The 23,331-nt window shown below is 46.6% G+C and overlaps 1 protein-coding gene across 2 annotated transcripts in view; it reads right to left on the reverse strand.

Annotated features, from left to right (window-relative positions):
• Positions 1-23,331, reverse strand: part of LOC138295311 (NXPE family member 4-like) — a 237,565-nt gene that overhangs the window by 122,378 nt on the left and 91,856 nt on the right. Inside the window, exon 2 of one of the 2 annotated variants that reach the window (XM_069233527.1) lies at positions 8,532-8,626. The exons of the other annotated variant lie outside the window; for it this stretch is intronic. Within the exon in view, the coding sequence (XP_069089628.1) occupies positions 8,532-8,554 (23 nt within the window). The 5' untranslated portion in view covers positions 8,555-8,626. The remainder of the gene's footprint in view (positions 1-8,531; positions 8,627-23,331) is intronic. 2 annotated transcript variants of the gene reach the window in all.

The raw sequence follows: 23,331 nt of genomic DNA on the forward strand, positions 1-23,331 counted from the left end.
GACCACCAGGCAACTACTACGACGTGCCCACCCTGAGACGACATCCCTGAATCCCCACGGTGAAGTCTGCAGAGAGAATCCAGAGGCTTCCCCTGACCGCGACTGCCTGGTAGCAAAGAACCCGATGCTTAGGAGAAGCACTGCACCCGCAGCCCCTAGGCCCAAGAGGAACCAACTACTGGTGCAGGAGTGACCAGCGGATGGCCCTCATCTTTGCCCAGTCAGTGGCTGGCCCAAGAAGCCCCCCTGTGCCCTGCCTGCATCACCAGAGTGACCCCCGGGCCCCTCTATTAATTTCTATTCAAAACCCGACACCTATTTTGCACACTGCACCTGGCCGCCCCTGTGCCTCGGAGGGTGGATTTTGTGTGCCTGTTTGTGACCCCCCCCAGTGCTCTACAAACCCCCCTGGTCTGCTCCCCGAGGATGCAGGTACTTACCTGCTAGCAGACTAGAACCAGAGCACCCCCTAGTCTCCATAGGCGCCTATGATATTTGGGCCCTACTTTGACCTCTGCACCTGACCGGCCCTGTGTTGCTGGTGCTGGGTGTTTGGGGTTGACTTGAACCCCCAATGGTGGGCTGCCTATGCCCAGGAGACTGAACTTGTAAGTGTTTTGCTCAAAAACCAACCTGTTCTTACCTCCCCCAGGAACTGTTGAATTTTGCAGGTTCCACTTTTAAAATAGCTTGTTGCCATTTTATGCCAAACTGTGTACATTACTGTTTTCATTCAAAGGTCTATATTTACCTATGCAAAGTACCTTACCATTTATGTACTTACTTGATTCTGAATCTTGTGATTCTAATATAAATTAAGAAAATAATATTTTTCCATATAAAAACCTATTGGCCTGGAATTGTCTTTGAGTGTGTGTTCCTCATTTATTGCCTGTGTGTGTACAACAAATGCTTAACACTACCCTCTGATAAGCCTACTGCTCAACCACACTGCCACAAACTAGAGCATTAGAATTATCTCTTTTTGCCACTATCTTACCTCTAAGGGGAATCCTTGCACTCTGTGCACGCTATCTCTCACTTTGAGATAGTATATACAGAGCCAACTTCCTACAGGTACTGTTTCCCACTAATACCCTTAATGAAAGCCCTCTCTTAATTGTTTTTGACATTTTCCATTGTGCATCTTAGTACTCAGGTAGTGGCTGGACAATGATGACCTAATTATTAACTGATGCACATTGAATGCTTCGGCTGATATTTATGGGCTTTTGGTGCAGGGCAGTGCAGGGAGTCACCTTGCTGGACTGTCCTGGGTGAAAGGGAAAGGGCAGGAAGGCACTGTATCTATGTAATTGTAGGAGGCTGGACTGGCTTGTAGTGAGTACCAAGGGGTACTTGCACCTTGCACCAGGCCCAGTTATCCCTTATTAGTGTATAGGGTGTCTAGCAGCTTAGGCTGATAGATAATGGTAGCTTAGCAGAGCAGCTTAGGCTGAACTAGGAGACTTGTGAAGCTACTACAGTACCACTTAGTGTCATATGCACAATATCATAAGAAAACACAATACACAGTTATACTAAAAATAAAGGTACTTTATTTTTATGACAATATGCCAAAGTATCTTAGAGTGTACCCTCAGTGAGAGGATAGGAAATATACACAAGATATATATACACAATAGCAAAAATATGCAGTATAGTCTTAGAAAACAGTGCAAACAATGTATAGTTACAATAGGATGCAATGGGGAAACATAGGGATAGGGGCAACACAAACCATATACTCCAAAAGTGGAATGCGAACCACGAATGGACCCTAAACCTATGTGACCTTGTAGAGGGTCGCTGGGACTATTAGAAAATAGTGAGAGTTAGAAAAATAACCCTCCCCAAGACCCTGAAAAGTGAGTGCAAAGTGCACTAAAGTTCCCCTAAGGACAAAGTAGTCGTGTTAGAGGAATAATGCAGGAAAGACACAAACCAGCAATGCAACAACTGTGGATTTCCAATCTAGGGTACCTGTGGAACAAGGGGACCAAGTCCAAAAGTCACAAGCAAGTCGGAGATGGGCAGATGCCCAGGAAATGCCAGCTGCGGGTGCAAAGAAGCTTCTACTGGACAGAAGAAGCTGAGGTTTCTGCAGGAACAAAAAGGGCTAGAGACTTCCCCTTTGGTGGACGGATCCCACTCGCCGTGGAGAGTTGTGCAGAAGTGTTTTCCCGCCGAAAGGATGCCAACAAGCCTTGCTAGGCACAAATCGTGCGTTTGGCGTTTTTGGACGCTGCTGGGGCCCAGGAGGGACCAGGAGGTCGTAAATTGGACCTGAAGAGAGAGGGGACGTCGTGCAAGACAAAGAGCCCTCATTGAAGCAGGTAGCTCCCGGAGAAGTGCCAGAAACAGGCACTACAAGGATGCATGAAACGGTGCTCGCCGAAGTTGCACAAAGGAGTCCCACGTCGCCGGAGACCAACTTAGAAAGTCGTGCAATGCAGGTTAGAGTGCCGTGGACCCAGGCTTGGCTGTGCACAAAGGATTTCCGCCGGAAGTGCACAGGGGCCGGAGTAGCTGCAAAGTCGCTGTTCCCAGCAATGCAGCCCAGCGAGGTGAGGCAAGGACTTACCTCCACCAAACTTGGACTGAAGAGTCACTGGACTGTGGGGGTCACTTGGACAGAGTCGCTGGATTCGAGGGACCTCGCTCGTCGTGCTGAGAGGAGACCCAAGGGACCGGTAATGCAGCTTTTTGGTGCCTGCGGTTGCAGGGGGAAGATTCCGTCGACCCACGGGAGATTTCTTCGGAGCTTCTGGTGCAGAGAGGAAGCAGGCTACCCCCACAGCATGCACAAGCAGGAAAACAGTCGAGAAGGCGGCAGGATCAGCGTTACAGAGTTGCAGTAGTCGTCTTTGCTACTATGTTGCAGGTTTGCAGGCTTCCAGCGTGGTCAGCAGTCGTTTCCTTATCAGAAGGTGAAGAGGGAGATGCAGAGGAACTCGGATGAGCTCTTGCATTCGTTATCTAAAGTTTCCCCAGAGACAGAGACCCTAAATAGCCAGAAAAGAGGGTTTGGCTACCTAGGTGAGAGGATAGGCTACTAACACCTGAAGGAGCCTATCAGCAGGAGTCTCTGACGTCACCTGGTGGCACTGGCCACTTAGAGCAGTCCAGTGTGCCAGCAGCACCTCTGTTTCCAAGATGGCAGAGGTCTGGAGCACACTGGAGGAGCTCTGGACACCTCCCAGGGGAGGTGCAGGTCAGGGGAGTGGTCACTCCGCTTTCCTTTGTCCAGTTTCGCGCCAGAGCAGGGGCTAAGGGGTCCCTGAACCGGTGTAGACTGGCTTATGCAGAATTGGGCACATCTGTGCCCAACAAAGCATTTCCAGAGGCTGGGGGAGGCTACTCCTCCCCTGCCTTCACACCATTTTCCAAAGGGAGAGGGTGTCACACCCTCTCTCAGAGGAAGTTCTTTGTTCTGCCATCCTGGGCCAGGCCTGGCTGGACCCCAGGAGGGCAGATGCCTGTCTGAGGGGTTGGCAGCAGCAGCAGCTGCAGTGAAACCCCAGGAAGGGCAGTTTGGCAGTACCAGGGTCTGTGCTACAGACCACTGGGATCATGGGATTGTGCCAACTATGCCAGGATGGCATAGAGGGGGCAATTCCATGATCATAGACATGTTACATGGCCATATTCGGAGTTACCATTGTGAAGCTACATATAGGTAGTGACCTATATGTAGTGCACGCGTGTAATGGTGTCCCCGCACTCACAAAGTTCAGGGAATTGGCTCTGAACAATGTGGGGGCACCTTGGCTAGTGCCAGGGTGCCCTCACACTAAGTAACTTTGCACCTAACCTTTACCAGGTAAAGGTTAGACATATAGGTGACTTATAAGTTACTTAAGTGCAGTGTAAAATGGCTGTGAAATAACGTGGACGTTATTTCACTCAGGCTGCAGTGGCAGGCCTGTGTAAGAATTGTCAGAGCTCCCTATGGGTGGCAAAAGAAATGCTGCAGCCCATAGGGATCTCCTGGAACCCCAATACCCTGGGTACCTCAGTACCATATACTAGGGAATTATAAGGGTGTTCCAGTAAGCCAATGTAAATTGGTAAAAATGGTGACTAGCCTGTTAGTGACAATTTGGAAAGCAATGAGAGAGCATAACCACTGAGGTTCTGATTAGCAGAGCCTCAGTGAGACAGTTAGTCACTACACAGGTAACACATTCAGGCACACTTATGAGCACTGGGGCCCTGGGTTACCAGGGTCCCAGTGACACATTCAACTAAAACAACATATATACAGTGAAAAATGGGGGTAACATGCCAGGCAAGATGGTACTTTCCTAGAGTAATAAAGTGCATTTCTGTCCTTTCCCCTGCACCAGTGCCCTGTGTGCTGCCCAGTACCAATGGTAGTCTGTACTAGGCAAGAATGTTTTGTGCAGGAAGGGGCACCTTCCTGCACAAAAAACAAGCATTTGAAATGCACGAGAGTTACAAGTATTGGCATTATAAATGACAATGTCATTTATTCATGTGTTTTGGTTTGGAGTGTAGGGGATGTATGTGTTGAGTGGAAATTTGTGATTTGTATCTTAATTGTTACTTGTGGAATTGTGCAGTGCAGAATTGTGTGGTACGGAGTGTATTTGTGTTGGAGAATTATGTGGTATGTTGAATATACAGTATATAGATGGAAAGGACGATAGAGAGGGATAGGTTGTTTATTTGGGAACTGGTGCAAGCTTCCCTCACACAGAAGGTACAATGCAAGCTTTCCTCACAACGAAGGTACAATGCAAGCTTCCCTCACAGCGAAGGTACAATGCAAGCTTCCCTCTCACAGAAGGTACAATGCAAGCTTCCCTCACAGCGAAGGTACAATGCAAGCTTCCCTCACAGAGAAGGTACAATGCAAGCTTCCCTCACATGGAAGGTACAATACAAGGTTCTCTCACAGAGAAGGAACAATGCAAGCTTCCCTCACAGCGAAGGTACAATGCAAGCTTCCCTCACAGTGAAGGTACAATACAAGGTTCTCTCACAGAGAAGGTACAATGCAAGCTTCCCTCACACGGAAGGTACAATACAAGGTTCTCTCACAGAGAAGGTACAATGCAAGCTTCCCTCACACAGAAGGTACAATGGAAGCTTCCCTCACAGAGAATAGACAATGCGAGCTTCCCTCACATGTACCAGCGCTTTAAAAAAAAAAAAATTGTGAAGGACTCAACACTGTGTGTGTACTGCGGGACTGGGGCTGAGAGTAAACAGATGCTTTACCCACAATGCCATAAGGCCGCAGCATTATGACACTGTGGCTCTCTCAGCCAATCCTTCCCCTGCAGAGTATCCACTATAGCTTTACTACGCTTATTGGTAATATGCGTGTGCAGCATATTAAGGACAGCGTGCTTGTAACGTTGTTGCTTTGTATTTATGTATTTATATTGCAAATGTTGCATTCTGTTGAGATGGTTAAATACATATGTCCAAAATGTTGCATTTGTGTGATTGTGCGTGCAATTTGTTTCTATTACAAATCCTTTTTTAAAGTTGGAAAGGGATTGTGTAGGCGTATTGGTTGGGTCAATTGTTTCTAACTGGGGAAGAGAAATGGGATGTCAGCATGCAGGCTGTTTGGTACTCGCTGACACATTATTGTATTGGCAGTGAGAGGGTGTGACAAGGGGGGGTGGAGGAGAGCTGAAAGGTGTCTGGTTCAGTTGTGAAAGCAGACACATCGCTCTCTGCATACAGTCTTTATTTGGGAATGTAAACCTTTAATGGATTGTTTGCAATTACAGGATGGGAAACTTTCCACTGAGCGAAGTTTGATGAAGCTAATAAACAACATCTGGTGTGTTTTACGTATATTTTAGACTTTTTAAAGTAAATAGTTAAGTGTTTCATGGAGGGAAATGTGTTTTAAGATTATGAATAAAACTGCTTCTGTTTTTTTTTTTTTTTTTTGCAAATTAGAAGAAAATGATAAGCTACCTTTTAGACGCCCCTAAAGCATATTACCTTGCAAACATTTGGAAAAGAGACACACAACCTTTTAAATCACATAAATGCACTCATAAATATGTAAAATGTAATAAATATGCACAAACTTTGTAGTAAAGCATAAACACGATGTTGAATGAAAATACTGCTGCCGTTTAGCAAACTAGGGAAAGAGACGCTGCCTTTCTATTTGGACACACTTTGTGAATTAAAATGCAGGGTGTCTCTTGTGTGTGTAAACTGCAACCATATTTTAATGTTATGTCGTGTTTACACTTAATAAAAGTTTTGTTTTTGTTTTTGGTGCATTTGTGCAAATTGAAAGATGACGGCAGGCAAATGCAGTGAAGGGATGTTTAAAAATATGACTGAATGTCAGAGCGAGAATACTTTACCCAAAATGCGCCACTGAAGAAAGAAAATGATAGATAAGCAGATAGAGTTAATATGCATGAGGAGCTTCTGAGAGGCAATGTGTCTTTCTGTTTTTAGGTCGAGCATTCGAGGCCTCTTGTATATACTTTAGTATATACTTCTATACTTCTTCGGGGGTCTCTGCTTTTTCACTGGTTTGTTTCAGTGTCCTTAAAAAATCCTTGCTTGCTAGTGGCCAATGCTTGCTCTTTGTCCCACCTTTTCCACAGTTGTACCCTCCCCTGGAGCATGTTCCTAGTACTTGTACCCTTCCACTTGTGCCTATGAAGCATGTGCTTAGGGATTACTTTGTTCAAAGGCTAATAGCATTTGACGAGAGCGCTGGATGCTTCAGTGGCCCCAGTCTGTTTCTGTTTACAGGGCTCTAGTCTATAACTTACTTTCATCTTCAGTCATGTGTGACTTTGTTTATTCTATTCCTTACTGTCCCTTGCGCATTTTCTGTTGTTGCATTGCAAATGCTTGTTCCTTTTGTCTGTCTCTGCGAGTTCATGGCGTCGCTTTGAACCGGCTTCTTATGTCAACTGTTTTACTTTTTATTTTCAGTTTGTGACAAGAAAACACTAATAGCTGAAACTCGAGCGAACACAAGACCTATTGCAGTTCAAATGCTTCATTATTTTCAGTCTGTGTGACAATAAAAGTCCAGTCAGTGATTTACAACGCTATGAGCTCTAACTCGAGCAAACACAAGACTATTGCATTCCAAATGCTTTTTATCTTTTTTCGCAGCGCGATCTCGCTTGGCAGAAGTCAAGCGCTTTCCATGAGATCGACCCTGTTACATAGTTAATTGTACTCCTTATGGGTGAAGTGCGTACATAAAAATAAAAAGCGCAGACTGTAAATTGTTTTGTTTTTAGATTTTAAGGGACTCGAAGTCCCCCCCTCAGCTCAGCTCAGGTTCCCAAGGAGTGTTTTTCTGAAGGGTATTTCCAGGGTTGCCGCGCCCAGGGAAGGACGCTTCGGCAGAGCTGTGCAGGGAGCAGCCTCCAAGCATCTGTTCACGCTTGCAAGGGAGGCGGCACGGAGATGCTCCCCACCCTCCTGCGTGAGGGCACCACGCCACTCCTCTCCTCCCCCCATCCTCCCGAAGAGCAGGAATGAGAAAAGGAAGTCCATGCAGTGCTGGGCCCAGGGGCGCCTGTCCCAAGAGGAGAGGAGCAGACGCCACTAGTTTACAATTGGGACGAGCACTTCCCATCACTGGTCGTGTTTTGTTTCCATCCTCAATGCGTTCGTGCTTCACGATCGCCGTTCTTTACCTGGCAGCATTGTGGCACTTTTGTGAGGCGTCCTTACTCTTGGTTGAATAAGTAACACACTTTTAAACAAACAGTATCAGGTCCCTTGTGGAAAGGAGCGATATTTATGTTTGAGGTTCGTACATAGCACTTCCTTCATTTTTTTCCCTTGTGATTTCATTTCAACCTGCAGCATAATAGCACTTTTGGGTGGACTTTTTCCTAGTCGCTTTTGCTTATATAAATTGCTTTTTGAGCACTTAAATTTACTAACCAGATGTGAAAGGTGCGCTATTTCATTTTTGTGCATTGCCCCAACGTAAAAAAAAATCCGTGTGATTTCAAATCTTTGATGTGTTTTGTTTTCATCCCCAACGTGGCATCTGCTTTGCGACCACTGCGCTTTATCTGGCAGCATCATGGCAGTATAGGGTCGTGTTCTTACTGTTGGTTGAATTAGTATCATACTTTAAAACAAGCAACAGTACTATGAGAGAAATAGATTTTTCAGCACTTTAATTTACTAAGTACCTGTGAGAAGGAGCGCAACTTAATTTTTGTACACAGGGCCAGCTTTATTTTTTTTCCGTGTTATTTAAAATCTTTGTTGTTTTTTCCTATAGAAAGGAAATCTCACAAACTAGGTGAATGCTTCACAAAAGCAGCCCTTTATCTTTTAGCATTGTGGCTGTTTTGGAAAGTGCTTTCATGTTCGGAAAAGGAATCAACATATTAAAACAATAACAGTCACAAACTACAGCATCATGTTTTGAGTGGAAAGGAGCACAATTTACTTTTATGGGAACCACTTGATTTCTTTTTGGTGTGAATACATTTAATCTTTGAACAACGTTTCATCAATGCGCCTCATTAAAGTACCTTGTTTCCGCTTCTGTGGGCATACGGCCACTTCTGCTTTTCTGACGCTTTCAGGGGTCTTCTGGCTCTGCTGATCTTGCTTCTCCCATCTAGAGCTGCAAAGCAATGTCATTTTTAAGGTCGAGCCTACATCGGGGATATGTGTCTTTACTCTGAGTTTTCCCATTATTTTTGTTGTCCTCAGCCTTCTGCTGGGTTTCAAAACTGCCACTTTCATAAATACATTACAGAGCATACTAGCTCTGATACCAAATAACAAACAAAGGACATAAAATACCATTTACATATATGCAGTGCCTAATTTGTGCTTGTTGTTTCCGGTGCGGAGCACCAGCACTTATTTTTGAGGCTGGCACTTATTTTTTTGCCTCACGCATTAGCTGTGAGCAAAAGACACATATGGGAAAGACAAAGGAAGAGAAAAACGAAAAAGCATCAGAGAGGGAGAAAGCGGAAAGCTGCAAAAGTGAGCTGAAGGGGCAGGGAGAGGCTGTAAATGGATTGAAGAGGCCCGAGATGGCTTCAGGATTACGCTGCCTCAGTATTTTGTGTTCGTACATTTAATTGCAACAGACGCCTGTTTCAGAGGAGGGCTTTGGGCCCTGACAACTTTTTTATTTAGAAAGGAAGCACTGCAAATATGAGGAGCACAACAGAGGCATTCTTTATTTAAAGTTTACAAAATGGAAAGCTTTGTATGGTGTGTTAAATATTATAGAGGCCTTTTCTTTCAAATACATTCTATTTTTCGGTACCTTAAAAACAAAATAACTCTCTCCCGCCCGCCAGAATACTTGTTGCTAATTTACTGTTGTTCAGGGTAAAAAAAAACTTTCCACTGATGGCTCTAAAGGTCAAATGTGTTCTTTTTTAAGCCTTTAGGCTACCATTACAATGAAAACCAATTCCCATGCACTCACATCTGTTTAGAAAGCGATATCTGCCCTACATGAAAGAGCAAATGAGCCTAGCTGTAAAGGTCTGTATCACTCCTCACATTTGGAAATGTCTGTTTTGTTGCTGTGTAAACATGGCATGAATTGCCCTGAATCACCAGCTCTAAAACTTCACAAAGAGACTGGAACGGAGTTGGCAACCTTCCAAAATATTTGATATACATTTCAAGCTGCATTTCGTGTAACTGTGGTGGCTCTGGCGCTTAAGCAAAAATAAAACTGTCTTAAACTAGCAGTTGGTCCCACGTATATATAGCGCAAAACAACTTCAATGGTGTTTGTAAACTTCATCTCTCTGTTTTCTATTTGGCTTTACTTTCTAAAAAGAAATTTAAAGTGAGAGAGCCCGTCTTGGAAGGTGCATTTGTCACTTTTCATGACACCGAACTATCCTATGTTTCTTAGGACAAAAGCTTACAACGAGCATCATCACAATATCCCTCTTTCTCTCCAGAATACATTCTGGCCCTTCTGCTTTTCTGCAACTTTCATGCGACTCACCCACTCACACACTACTTCCGACTCTCACAGCTGCCGTTGGGTACCAGGCAGGCTTCACAGCACCTGGATTGTATATCGGTGCCTTTCCGAGCTACTCACATGGATGTGTAACCCCACTGACACCACTCATTATCCATATTCCGTGCCTGTCTTGTTGTGTTTGCCAGCGTACATGACGGTGTAAGTGTTTTCTACATTTTTTTTTCTTGGAATTGTGTTAGCCAGCAACTCTTATGGTGAGGTGATGAAAGTGGTTTTGTATTGAAATTAGCATGGCAAATGCTAAATGCTAAATTACAACATGTTTATTTTTTTTTACTACAGATAGAAGAAGAAGGTCAATGGAAGTACTTGCAGGGCCACTTGAACTCTGTGGCAGAAGAGGACTAAATTATGTGGCAATATAAGTCCAATATAACACCAATAGCTCTAACTCTTGCAAAGGCGAGACCTATTGCATTGCAAATGCTTGTTATCTATGCTTTTAATTTGCAAGTATTACATACGTAGACAAGCACATAGTTTAAACAGTATGCCTACACATGCAATGATTTCAATCTAAAAACATCACTTTGAAGGGAAACACATTTCTCAAATATCGGAGTGAAAATGCTCTTGCTGATTGAATAAAAATCAAAAAAAGCAGGAAAGTGATAAATAAATAAAACATAGCCACTGGCAAAAGAGACACGCTGCTATGTGCCTTTGTGCCATTTGAAAGGTTTGGAACACCAGCAGCAAACTAAGCAACCTGAGCCAGGCAGCGTTATGGATCGCACTTCGGAAACCAGGCAGGAGAGTAATTAAACAGAAAAATTAGCTCTGGTAGAGAAAGAAAACACTCAGTTCTGAAAATGAAAATTCAAGTAAAAGTAACACACTGCCATTTTGGAAACAGACACAGAGCCATTTATCATTACCTTTGTGAGACTGGAAAGGGGAAGGCAGCCTGATGCGGTTCAGGGCTGTTTCAAAATCCAGCGTAAAGTCAGAGAGAGAAGGCTCTTCACAGTAACAGAAAAGTGACACGCTGATAGAGTCCCAATCACAGAGCCAAACTCAAAAAACAAGCTGGAAAAAAATAACACGAGCAGGAATCGAACTGAAGTGATAAATGCAAACTTTTAAAAATCCTGATAACGTGCATTTGGGGCATTTTGAAGGCAGAGTCTGTTCTTATCTATACTTTTAAATTGCAAGTGTTACGTATGCCTACATACGCAATGTTTTCAATTTAAAATCATCACTTTGAAGGAAACATGCGCAGCTAGGAAAACACGAGTTGGAATTAGGAAAAAAAGTTCCTGACACGAAAGTTAAGTAGGGGAAAGCGGAAGACAACAAGTCCTGGGGCGATACTCCAGGGGTGTGAACTGCTTGCAAAAATGACGGACCTGGAAGGCATATTAACCACTGGCAAGCAAGGATTTTTAAAAGACAATCAAGTAGACAAATCCGAGGTGATGGGAGGAGTTAAACTCCACATAGTACATACAACAGATCATCACCCTGACAGCGCAAACGCTGTGTAGGCTCGACCTAAAAACAACCCTGAAAGGCATAAAAATCTATGTATGTATGCTGCACAATGCAGCACACTTACAAAGAAGACAAAATGAGGAGAGAAAGTGACACATCCCTTGGTTTAGATGGTCTTAAAAATCTGGGATTCGTCAAAATCCATGGAACGCCTTCCTTGTGCAGAGTGAGGCAACGCAACAACTTGCTCTGACTTGCCTTACTCCATATCTATGAAGCCATGGAAAGCCACATAAAGTGGCTTTACGTGACCTCAGTGATATGATTTCAAGGTTTGCAATGCAGTTGTGTCACAGAAAATTGATGCAACGGGGACGCAAGGGGCTCATAAATATGCTCCTGCATCTCTACTCCCACACCACCTCCCTGAGTCATTCTGAGGCCGCTTAACTTTGCTACCCTCTGGAAATGCCCTCCTTGCATAAGCCAGTCTACACCAGTGTGTCCCAGACCTCTGCCATCTTGAATGCAGAGGTGTGAGGGCACAATGGAGGCCTCTGAGTGGCCAGTGCCAGCAGGTGATGCCAGAGACCCCTACTGATAGGTGCTTACCTGAATAGGTGACCAATCCTTCTCTGAGAGCTATTTAGGGTCTCTCTTATGGGCTTTTCCTCAAATAACGAATGCAAGAGCTCACCAGAGTTCCTCTGCATCTCCCTCTTTGACTTCTGCCAAGGATCGACCGCTGACTGATCCAGGACGACTGCAAAACCTCAAGAAAGTAGCAGTACGACTACCAGCAACATTGTAGCGCCTAATCCTGCCAGCTTTCTTGACTGTTTCCTGGTGGTGCATGCTCTGAGAGCTGTTTGCCTTCACCCTGCACTGGACGGCAAGAAGAAATCTCCTGTGGGTCGACGGAATCTTCCCCCTGCTAACGCTGGCACCAAACTTCTGCATCACCGGTCCTCTGTGTCCCCTCTCATCTTGACGAGCGTGGTCCCTGGAACACAGGAGCTGGATCCAAGTGACCCCAACAGTCCAGTGGTCCATCTGTCCAAATTTAGTGGAGGGAAGTCCTTGCCTCCCCACGCCAGACAGTATTCCCATGTACTGCATGAACTGCAGCTGCTAGGGCTTCTGTGCACTTTTGCAAGGAATCCTTCATGCACAGCACAGCCAAGGTCCCCATCACTCTGTCCTGCATTGCTCAACTCGCTGAGTTGACCACCGGCTTCGTGGGACCTTCCTTTGTAGTCTTGAGACGACCGCCATGCTCAGGTCTCTTGAACCCCTGTTCAAGTGCTTCTTTGGGTGCTGCCTGCTTCTAAGTGGGCTCTCTGAACTGCTGAGCGCCCTCTCTGTCTCCTTTTCCAAGGGGTGACCTCCTGGTCCTTTTTGGGCCCGGGCAGCACCCATTTCCTTGAACCGCAACCTTTGCATCTAGCAAGGCTTGTTTGCGGTCTTTCTGTGTGGAAACAACTCTGCATCCTCCAGCACTCCGTGGGACATCTTCTATGCAAAGGAGAAGTTCCTTGCATCTTACGTTGTTGCAGAATCTTCAGCTTCTTCCACCCAGAGGCAGCCATTTTGCACCTTCATCCGGGGTTTAGTGGGCTCCTACCCTCCCCTGGACACTTTTGTGACTCATGGACTTGGTCCCCTTCCTTTACAGGTCCTCAGGCCCAGGAATCCGACTTCAGTGCTTTGCAGTCAGTTGTTGTCTTTGCAGAATCTCCTATCATGAATTTAGTGTGTTTCTGGGGAAGTAGGGTCACTTTACTGCTACTTTTCAGGGTCTTGGGCTGGGGTATCTTGGACACCCTTAGTGTTTTCTTACACTCCCAGGGACCCTCCACACACTAAACTAGGCCTGAGGCCCCCAAGTGGTTCGCATTCCACTTTCTTAGTGTATGGTTTGTGTTGCCCCTAGGCCTATTGCATCCTATTGTATTCTACAGTGTTTGCACTACTTTTCTAACTGTTTACTTACCTAATTTTGGTTTGTGTGTATATTTTGTGTATTTTACCTACCTCCTAAGGGAGTATATCCTCTGAGATATTTTTGGGCACATTGTCACTAAAATAAAGTACCTTTATTTTTAGTAACTCTGGGGGTTATTACAACTTTGGAGGAGGTGTTAATCCGTCCCAAAAGTGACCGTAAAGTGACGGATATACCACCAGCCGTATAACAAGTCCATTATATCCTATGGAATTCGTAATACGGCTGGTGGTATATCCGTCACTTTACCGTCACTTTTGGGACGGATTAATACCTCCTCCAAAGTTGTAATAACCCCCTCTGTGTATTTTGTTTTCTTATGATATTGTGCTATATGATATAAGTGGTATGGTAGGAGCTTTGCATGTCTCCTAGTTCAGCCTAAGCTGCTCTGCTGTAGCTACCTCTATCAGCCTAAGCTACTAGAACACCACTAATCTACTAATAAGGGATAACTGGACCTGGCACAAGGTGTAACTACCATCAGGTACCCACTATAAGCCAGGCCAGCCTCCTACAAAGACGCAGTTCACATGGGTACCATTGCTCTCAGGCAAGGCAAGGTCTTACCTCCTCCAAATTGTGTCAGCAGGACCTCAGGACAGTCTATGTCGATGATGTCCACCCTCTGTGTCCTTAGGAGCACACTCGTCGCTATGAGACGAGTCCCAGGGTACTGGTCGTCGTCTTGGAAGGTGCCTGCTTGGAGCAGGGGAGTGACACCATGTAGGAGGCTGGACTGGCTTGTAGCGAGTACCAAGGGTTACTTACACCTTGCACCAGGCCCAGGTATCCCTTATTAGTGTATAGGGTGTCTAGCAGCTTAGGCTGATAGATAATGGTAGCTTAGCAGAGCAGCTTAGGCTGAACTAGGAGACGTGTGAAGCTACTACAGTACCACAAATGCATATGCACAATTGTGAGAAAGTAGCCTCTTTCTAGCCTTGTTACTCCCACTTTTGGCCTGTTTGTGAGTGTATGTCAGGGTGTTTGTCACTGTTTTCACTGTCTCACTGGGATCCTGATGGCTAGGCCCCAGTGCTCATAGTGAAAACACTATGTTTTCAGTATGTTTGTTATGTGTCACTGGGACCCTGCTGGTCAGGAACCCAGTGCTCATAAGTTTGTGGCCTATATGTATGTGTCACTGGGACCCTGTCACACAGGGCCCCAGTGCTCATAGGTGTGCATGTATGTGTTCCCTGTGTAGTGCCTAACTGTCTCACTGAGGCTCTGCTAACCAGAACCTCAGTGGTTATGCTCTCTCATTACTTTTAAATTGTCACTAACAGACTAGTGACCAATTTTACCAATTCACATTGGCTTACTGGAACACCCTTATAATTCCCTAGTGTATGGTACTGAGGTACCCAGGGTATTGGGATTCCAGGAGATCCCTATGGGCTGCAGCATTTCTTTTGCCACCCATAGGGAACTCTGACAATTCTTACACAGGCCTGCCACTGCAGCCTGAGTGAAATAATGCACACATTATTTCACAGCCATTTTCACTGCACTTAAGTAACTTATAAGTCACCTATATGTCTATCCTTTACCTGGTAAAGGTTAGGTACAAAGTTACTTAGTGTGTGGGCACCCTGGCACTAGCCAAGGTGCCCCCACATTGTTCAGGGCAAATTCCCCGACTTTGTGAGTGCGGGGACACCATTACATGCGTGTACTACACATAGGTCCCTACCTATGTGTAGCTTCACAATGGTAACTCCGAATATGGCCATGTAACATGTCTAAGATCATGGAATTGCCCCCTCTATACCATCCTGGCATAGTTGGCACAATTCCATGCTCCCAGTGGTCTGTAGCACAGACCCTGGTACAGCCAAACTGCCTTTTCAGGGGTTACACTGCAGCTGCTGCTGCTGCCAACCCCACAGACAGGCTTCTGCCCTCCTGGGGTCCAGCCAGGCCTGGCCCAGGATGGCAGAACAAAGGACTTCCTCAGAGAGGGGGTGTTACACCCTCTCCCTTTTGAAAATGGTGTGAAGGCAGGGGAGGAGTAGCCTCCCCCTGCCTCTGGAAATGCTTTGTTGGGCACAGAGGTGCCCAATTCTGCATAAGCCAGTTTACACCGGTTCAGGGACCCCTCAGCCTTGCCTGGGTGCGAAACTGGACAAAGGAAAGGGGAGTGACCACTCCCCTGACCTGCACCTCCCCTGGGAGGTGCCCAGAGCTCCTCCAGTGTGCTCCAGCCCTCTGCCATCTTGGAAACAGAGGTGCTGCTGGCACACTGGACTGCTCTGAGTGGCCAGTGCCCTCTGCTGACGTCAGAGACTCCTTCTGATAGGCTCCTTCAGGTGTTGCTAGCCTATCCTTTGTCCTAAGTAGCCAAACCCTCTTTTCTGGCTATTTAGGGTCTCTTTCTTTGGGGATTCCTCAGATAACGAATGCAAGAGCTCATCAGAGTTCCTCTGCATCTCCCTCTTCACCTTCTGCCAAGAAATCGACTGCTGACCGCGCTGGAAGCCTGCAAAACTGCAACAAAGTAGCTAAGACGACTACTGCAACATTGTAACGCCGCTCCTGCTGCCTTCTCGACTGTTTTTCTTGGTGTGCATCCTGTGGGGGTAGTCTGCCTCCTCTCTGCATCAGAAGCTGCGAAGAAATCTCCCGTGGGTCGACGGAATCTTCCCCCTGCCAACGCAGGCACCAAAAAGCTGCATCACGGTCCCTTGGGTCTCCTCTCACGACGACGAGCGAGGTCCCTTGAATCCAGCAAGACTGTCCAAGTGACCCCCACGGTCCAGTGACTCTTCAGTCCAAGTTTGGTGGAGGTAAGTCCTTGCCTCCCCACGCCAGACTGCATTGTTGGTTTTTGCGACTTTTGCAACTTCTCCAGCTCCCGTGCACTTCCGGCGGAAATCCTTTGTGCACCCGGAAGCTGGGGTCCCTGGCAATCAAACCTGCATTGCACGACTTCCTAAGTTGTTCTCCGGCGACGTGGGACTCCTTTGTGTGACTTCAGGCAAGCACCGTTTCACACATCCTCGTAGTGCCTGTTTCTGGCACTTCTCCGGGAGCTACCTGCTGCTGTGAGGGCTCCTTGTCTTGCTCGACGTCCCCTCTACCTTCTGGTCCAATTTGCACTGTCCTGGTCCATCCTGGGCCACAGCAGCATCCAAAAACGCTAACGGCACGGTTTGCAACTAGCAAGGCTTGTTAGCGTCCATCCGGAGGGAAAACACTTCTGCACGACTCTCCAAGGCGTGGTGGATCCATCCTCCAAAGGGAAAGTCTCTAGCCCTTGTCGTTCCTGCAGTATTCACAGTTCTTCAGCCTAGTAAGAGCTTCTTTGCACCAACAGCTGGCATTTCTTGGGCATCTGCCCATCTCCGACTTGCTTGTGACTTTTGGACTTGGTCCCCTTGTTCCACAGGTACCCTCAGTCAGGAATCCATCGTTGTTGCACTGCTGATTTGTGTTTTCCTTGCATTTTCCCTCTATCACGACTTCTGTGTCTTTAGGGGAACTTTAGTTCACTTTGCACTCACTTTTCAGGGTCTTGGGGTGGGGTATTTTTCTAACCCTTGCTATTTTCTAATAGTCCCAGCGACCCTCTACAAGGTCACATAGGTTTGGGGTCCATTCGTGATTCACATTCCACTTTTGGAGTATATGGTTTGTGTTGCCCCTATCCCTATGTGCCTACATTGCATCCTATTGTAATTTTACACTGTTTGCACTGTTTTCTAAGACTATACTGCATATTATTGGTATTGTGTACATATATCTTGTGTATATTTCTTATCCTCATACTGAGGGTACTCACTGAGATACTTTTGGCATATTGTCATAAAAATAAGGTACCTTTATTTTTAGTATAACTGTGTATTGTGTTTTCTTATGATATTGTGCATAATCATTTGTGGTACTGTAGTAGCTTCACACGTCTCCTAGTTCAGCCTAAGCTGCTCTGCTAAGCTACCATTATCTATCAGCCTAAGCTGCTAGACACCCTCTACACTAATAAGGGATACCTGGGCCTGGTGCAAGGTGTAAGTACCCCTTGGTATCATAAGAAAACACAATACACAGTTATACTAAAAATAAAGGTACTTTATTTTTATGACAATATGCCAAAAGTATCTCAGTGAGTACCCTCAGTATGAGGATAAGAAATATACACAAGATATATGTACACAATACCAAAAATATGCAGTATAGTCTTAGAAAACAGTGCAAACAGTGTAAAATTACAATAGGATGCAATGTAGGCACATAGGGATAGGGGCAACACAAACCATATACTCCAAAAGTGGAATGCGAATCACGAATGGACCCCAAACCTATGTGACCTTGTAGAGGGTCGCTGGGACTATTAGAAAATAGCAAGGGTTACAAAAATACCCCACCCCAAGACCCTGAAAAGTGAGTGCAAAGTGCACTAAAGTTCCCCTGAAGACACAGAAGTCGTGATAGAGGAATAATGCAAGAAAAACACAACCCAGCAATGCAACAACAATGGATTTCCAGTCGAGGGTACCTGTGGAACAAGGGGACCGAGTCCAAAAGTCACAAGCAAGTCGGAGATGGGCAGATGCCCAAGAAATGCCAGATGTTGGTGCAAAGAAGCTTCTACTGGACTGAAGAAGCTAGGAGTTCTGCAGGAACGACAAGGGCTAGAGACTTCTTCTTTGGAGGATGGATCCCCCACGCCGTGGAGAGTTGTGCAGAAGTGTTTTCCCGCCGGTTGGACACCAAAAAGCCTTGCTAGCTGCAAGTCGTGCGGTTAGCGTTTTTGGATGCTGCTGTGGCCCAGGATGGACCAGGATGTCACAAATTGGACCAGGAGGTAGAGGGGATGTCAAGCAAGACAAGAAGCCCTCTCAGCAGCAGATAGCACCCGGAGAAGTGCCAGAAACAGGCACTACGAGGATGTGTGAAACGGTGCTCGCCTGAAGTTACACAAAGGAGTCCCACGTCGCCGGAGACCAACTAGGAAGTTGTGCAATGCAGGTTAGAGTGCCGGGGACCCAGGCTTGGGGGTGCACAAAGGATTTCCGCCGGAAGTGCACGGGAGCCAGAAAAGTTGCAAAAGTCGCGAAAACCAACAATGCAGTCTGGCGTGGGGAGGCAAGGACTTACCTCCACCAAACTTGGACTGAAGAGTCACTGGACCGTGGGGGTCACTTGGACAGTCTTGCTGGATTCAAGGGACCTCGCTCGTCATCGTGAGAGGAGACCCAAGGGACCGTGATGCAGCTTTTTGGTGCCTGCGGTAGCAGGGGGAAGATTCCGTCGACCCACAGGAGATTTCTTCGCAGCTTCTGATGCAGAGAGGAGGCAGACTACCCCCACAGGATGCACCACGAAGAAAAACAGTCGAGAAGGCAGCAGGAGCGGCGTTACAATGTTGCAGTAGTCGTCTTAGCTACTTTGTTGCAGTTTTGCAGGCTTCCAGCGCGGTCAGCAGTCGATTTCTTGGCAGAAGGTGAAGAGGGAGATGCAGAGGAACTCTGATGAGCTCTTGCATTCGTTATCTGAGGAATCCCCAAAGAAAGAGACCCTAAATAGCCAGAAAAGAGGGTTTGGCTACTTAGGAGAGAGGATACGCTAGCAACACCTGCAGGAGCCTATCAAAAGGAGTCTCTGACGTCAGCTGAGGGCACTGGCCACTCAGAGCAGTCCAGTGTGCCAGCAGCACCTCTGTTTTCAAGATGGCAGAGGTCTGGAGCACACTGGAGGAGCTGTGGGCACCTCCCAGGGGAGGTGCAGGTCAGGGGAGTGGTCACTCCCCTTTCCTTTGTCCAGTTTCGCGCCCAGGCAAGGGCTGAGGGGTCCCTGAACCAGTGTAGACTGGCTTCTGCAGAATTGGGCACATCTGTGCCCAACAAAGCATTTCCAGAGGCTGGGGGAGGCTACTCCTCCCCTGCCTTCTTACCATTTTCCAAAGGGAGAGGGTGTAACACCCCGTCTCTGAGGAAGTCCTTTGTTCTGCCATCCTGGGCCAGGCCTGGCTGGACCCCAGGAGGGCAGAAGCCTGTCTGTGGGGTTGGCAGCAGCAGCAGCTGCAGTGTAACCCCTGAAAAGGCAGTTTGGCAGTGCCAGGGTCTGTGCTACAGACCACTGGGAGCATGGAATTGTGCCAACTATGCCAGGATGGTATAGAGGGGGCAATTCCATGATCTTAGACATGTTACATGGCCATATTCGGAGTTACCATTGTGAAGCTACACATAGGTAGTGACCTATGTGTAGTGCACGCATATAATGGTGTCTCCAGCACTCACAAAGTCGGGGAATTTGCCCTGAACAATGTGGGGGCACCTTGGCTAGTGCCAGGGTGCCCACACACTAAGTAACTTTGTACCTAACCTTTACCAGGTAAAGGTTAGACATATAGGTGACTTATAAGTTACTTAAGTGCAGTGAAAATGGCTGTGAAATAATGTGGGCATTATTTCACTCAGGCTGCAGTGGCAGGCCTGTGTAAGAATTGTCAGAGCTCCCTATGGGTGGCAAAAGAAATGCTGCAGCCCATAGGGATCTCCTGGAACCCCAATACCCTGGGTACCTTAGTACCATATACTAGGGAATTATAAGGGTGTTCCAGTAAGCCAATGTGAATTGGTAAAATTGGTCACTAGCCTGTTAGTGACAATTTAAAAGCAATGAGAGAGCATAACCACTGAGGTTCTGGTTAGCAGAGCCTCAGTGAGACAGTTAGTCACTACACAGGTAACACAGTCAGGCACACTTATGAGCACTGGGGCCCTGTGTTGCAGGGTCGCAGTGACACATACAACTAAAACAACATATATACAGTGAAAAAATGCGGGTAACATGCCAGGCAAGATGGTACTTTCCTACACAACCCCCCCTCCAAACGAAGGACAATAAGACTAGTCATTACCTGATGGGTCTTCATTGTTTAAGTGGAAATATCTGGAGAGTCCATCTGCATTGGAGTGGGTACTCCCAGGTCTATGTTCCACTGTATAGTCCATTCCCCGTAGAGATATGGACCACCTCAACAATTTAGGATTTTCACCTTTCATTTGTTTTAGCCAAAGTAGAGGTTTGTGGTCTGTTTGAACAATGAAGTGAGTGCCAAACAGGTATGGCCTCAACTTCTTCAAAGCCCAGACCACAGCAAAGGCCTCCCTCTCAATGGCAGACCAACGCTTTTCTCTAGGGGTCAACCTCCTACTAATAAAAGCAACAGGTTGCTCCTGGCCCTCAGAATTTAGTTGTGATAGGACTGCCCCTACTCCTAATTCAGATGCATCAGTTTGGACATAGAATTTTTTAGAGTAACAAGGGCTTTTCAGGACAGGTGCAGAGCACATAGCCTGCTTCAGCTCCTCAAAAGATTTTTGACAGTTTGCTGTCCAAAATACCTTTTTAGGCATTCTTTTGGAAGTGAGGTCATTAAGAGGGGCTGCAATGGAGCCATAGTTCTTGATGAACCTCCTGTAATACCCAGTGAGGCCTAAAAAGGCTCTCACCTGAGTCTGTGTAGTAGGGGGAGTCCAATCCATAATTGTCTGGATCTTCCCCTGAAGTGGTGCAATCTGTTCTCCACCAACCAGGTGTCCCAGATAAACCACCTTCCCCTGCCCTATCTGGCACTTTTAAGCCTTGATAGTGAGGCCTGCCTTTTGCAGGGCCTCCAAAACTTTCCATAGGTGGACCAGGTGATCATCCCAGCTGGAGCTAAAGACAGCTATATCGTCCAGATATGCTGCACTGAAGGCTTCCAGCCCTTGCAGGACTGTATTCACCAACCTCTGAAAAGTGTCAGGTGCATTTTTCAAACCAAAAGGCATTACAATGAACTGGTAATGTCCTCCAATGGTAGAAAATGCAGTTTTTGCTTTAGCATCTTCTGATAATTTGATCTGCCAATACCCTGCAGTCAAATCAAAAGTGCTTAGATACTTGGCAGATGCCAGTGTATCTATGAGCTCATCTGCCCTGGGTATAGGGTGAGCATCAGTCTTGGTTACCTGGTTAAGCCCTCTGTAGTCAACACAAAACCGGATTTCCTTCTTTCCATCTTTGGAATTGGGTTTTGGTACCAGTACCACAGGAGAAGCCCATGGACTGTCAGAGTGCTCAACCACTCCTAGTTCCAACATTTTCTGAACTTCTTGCTTTATGCAGTCCCTGACATGGTCAGGCTGCCTATAGATCTTACTTTTGACAGGCAAGCTGTCTCCAGTATCTATAGTGTGCTCACACCAAGAAGTGGTACCTGCCACAGTAGAGAAGAGTTCTGAAACTTGTCCTAGGAGATTTATGCAATGGTCTTTCTGCTCAGCAGTAAGACAATCAGCCAAAACTACACCTTCCACAAGAGCATCTTGTTCTGTGGAAGAGAAGAGATCAGGTAGAGGATCACTGTCTTCTTCCTGTCCCTCATCAGTTGCCATGAGCAGGGTGAGATCAGCCCTGTCATAGTAGGGTTTCAGGCGGTTGACATGGAGCAGCCTAAAGGGACTCCTGGCAGTACCTAAGTCAACCAAGTAGGTGACTTCACCCTTCTTCTCAACAATTGTGTGGGGTCCACTCCATTTATCTTGGAGTGCTCTTGGGGCCACAGGCTCCAAGACCCACACTTTCTGCCCTGGTTGGTACTGAACCAAAACAGCCTTCTGGTCATGCCATTGCTTCTGGAGCTCTTGGCTGGCCTGAAGGTTTTTACTGGCCTTTTTCATATACTCAGCCATCCTTGATCTGAGGCCTAGTACGTAGTCCACAATATCTTGCTTAGGAGCTTTTATAGGTTGTTCCCAACCCTCCTTAACAAGTGTGAGTGGACCCCTAACAGGGTGTCCAAAAAGAAGTTCAAAGGGACTGAAGCCCACTCCTTTCTGGGGTACCTCCCTGTAAGCAAAAAGGAGGCATGGTAAAAGGATATCCCATCTCCTGCGGAGTTTGTCTGGGAGTCCCATAATCATGCCTTTGAGAGTTTTATTAAACCTCTCCACCAGTCCATTTGTTTGTGGATGATAGGGTGTGGTGAACTTGTAAGTCACCCCACACTCTTTCCACATGGCCTTTAGGTATGCAGACATGAAATTGCTTCCTCTGTCTGAAACTACCTCTTTTGGGAAGCCCACCCTGGAAAAGATTCCCAGGAGGGCCTTTGCCACTGCAGGAGCTGTAGTGGTCCTAAGAGGAATTGCCTCAGGATATCTTGTGGCATGGTCCACTACCACCAAGATAAACCTATTGCCTGAAGCAGTAGGAGGGTCAAGGGGGCCAACTATGTCAACCCCTACCCTTTCAAAGGGAACCCCAACCACAGGCAGTGGAATAAGGGGTGCCTTTGGAGTGCCACCTGTCTTGCCACTGGCTTGACAGGTTTCACAGGACTTCCAAAATTCCTTTGTGTCCTCAGACATCCTAGGCCAATGAAACAGGGGAACAAGCCTGTCCCAAGTTTTCATCTGCCCAAGATGCCCAGCAAGGGGAATATCATGTGCAAGAGTTAGGAGGAACTTTCTGTACTCCTGAGGAATCACTAATCTTCTGGCTGCCCCAGGTTTAGGATCCCTTGACTCAGTGTACAAGAGATTGTCCTCCCAGTAAACTCTGTGAGAGTCACTGATATCCCCATTTGCTTGTTTGACAGCTTGCTGTCTTAGACCCTCTAATGTGGAACAGGTTTGCTGTGCCACACTCAGCTCCTCTCTGGCAGGCCCCCCTTCACCCAAAAGCTCAGCAGTGTCTGCTTCCAGCTCCTCTGGTGTAGGTTCTGCACAGGGAGGGAACTCTTCTTCCTCAGAAGAAGAATCCACTGTAGAGGGAGGGATAGTAGGAAGTGGTTTGCTTCTACTAGCCCTAGCTTTAGGGAGCACTTGGTCCATTGTTCCAGGATCCAAGCTTCCCTGTC

The sequence above is a fragment of the Pleurodeles waltl genome, chromosome 5, assembly GCF_031143425.1.
Source record: "Pleurodeles waltl isolate 20211129_DDA chromosome 5, aPleWal1.hap1.20221129, whole genome shotgun sequence".
NCBI classification, from domain to species: Eukaryota; Metazoa; Chordata; class Amphibia; order Caudata; family Salamandridae; genus Pleurodeles; species Pleurodeles waltl.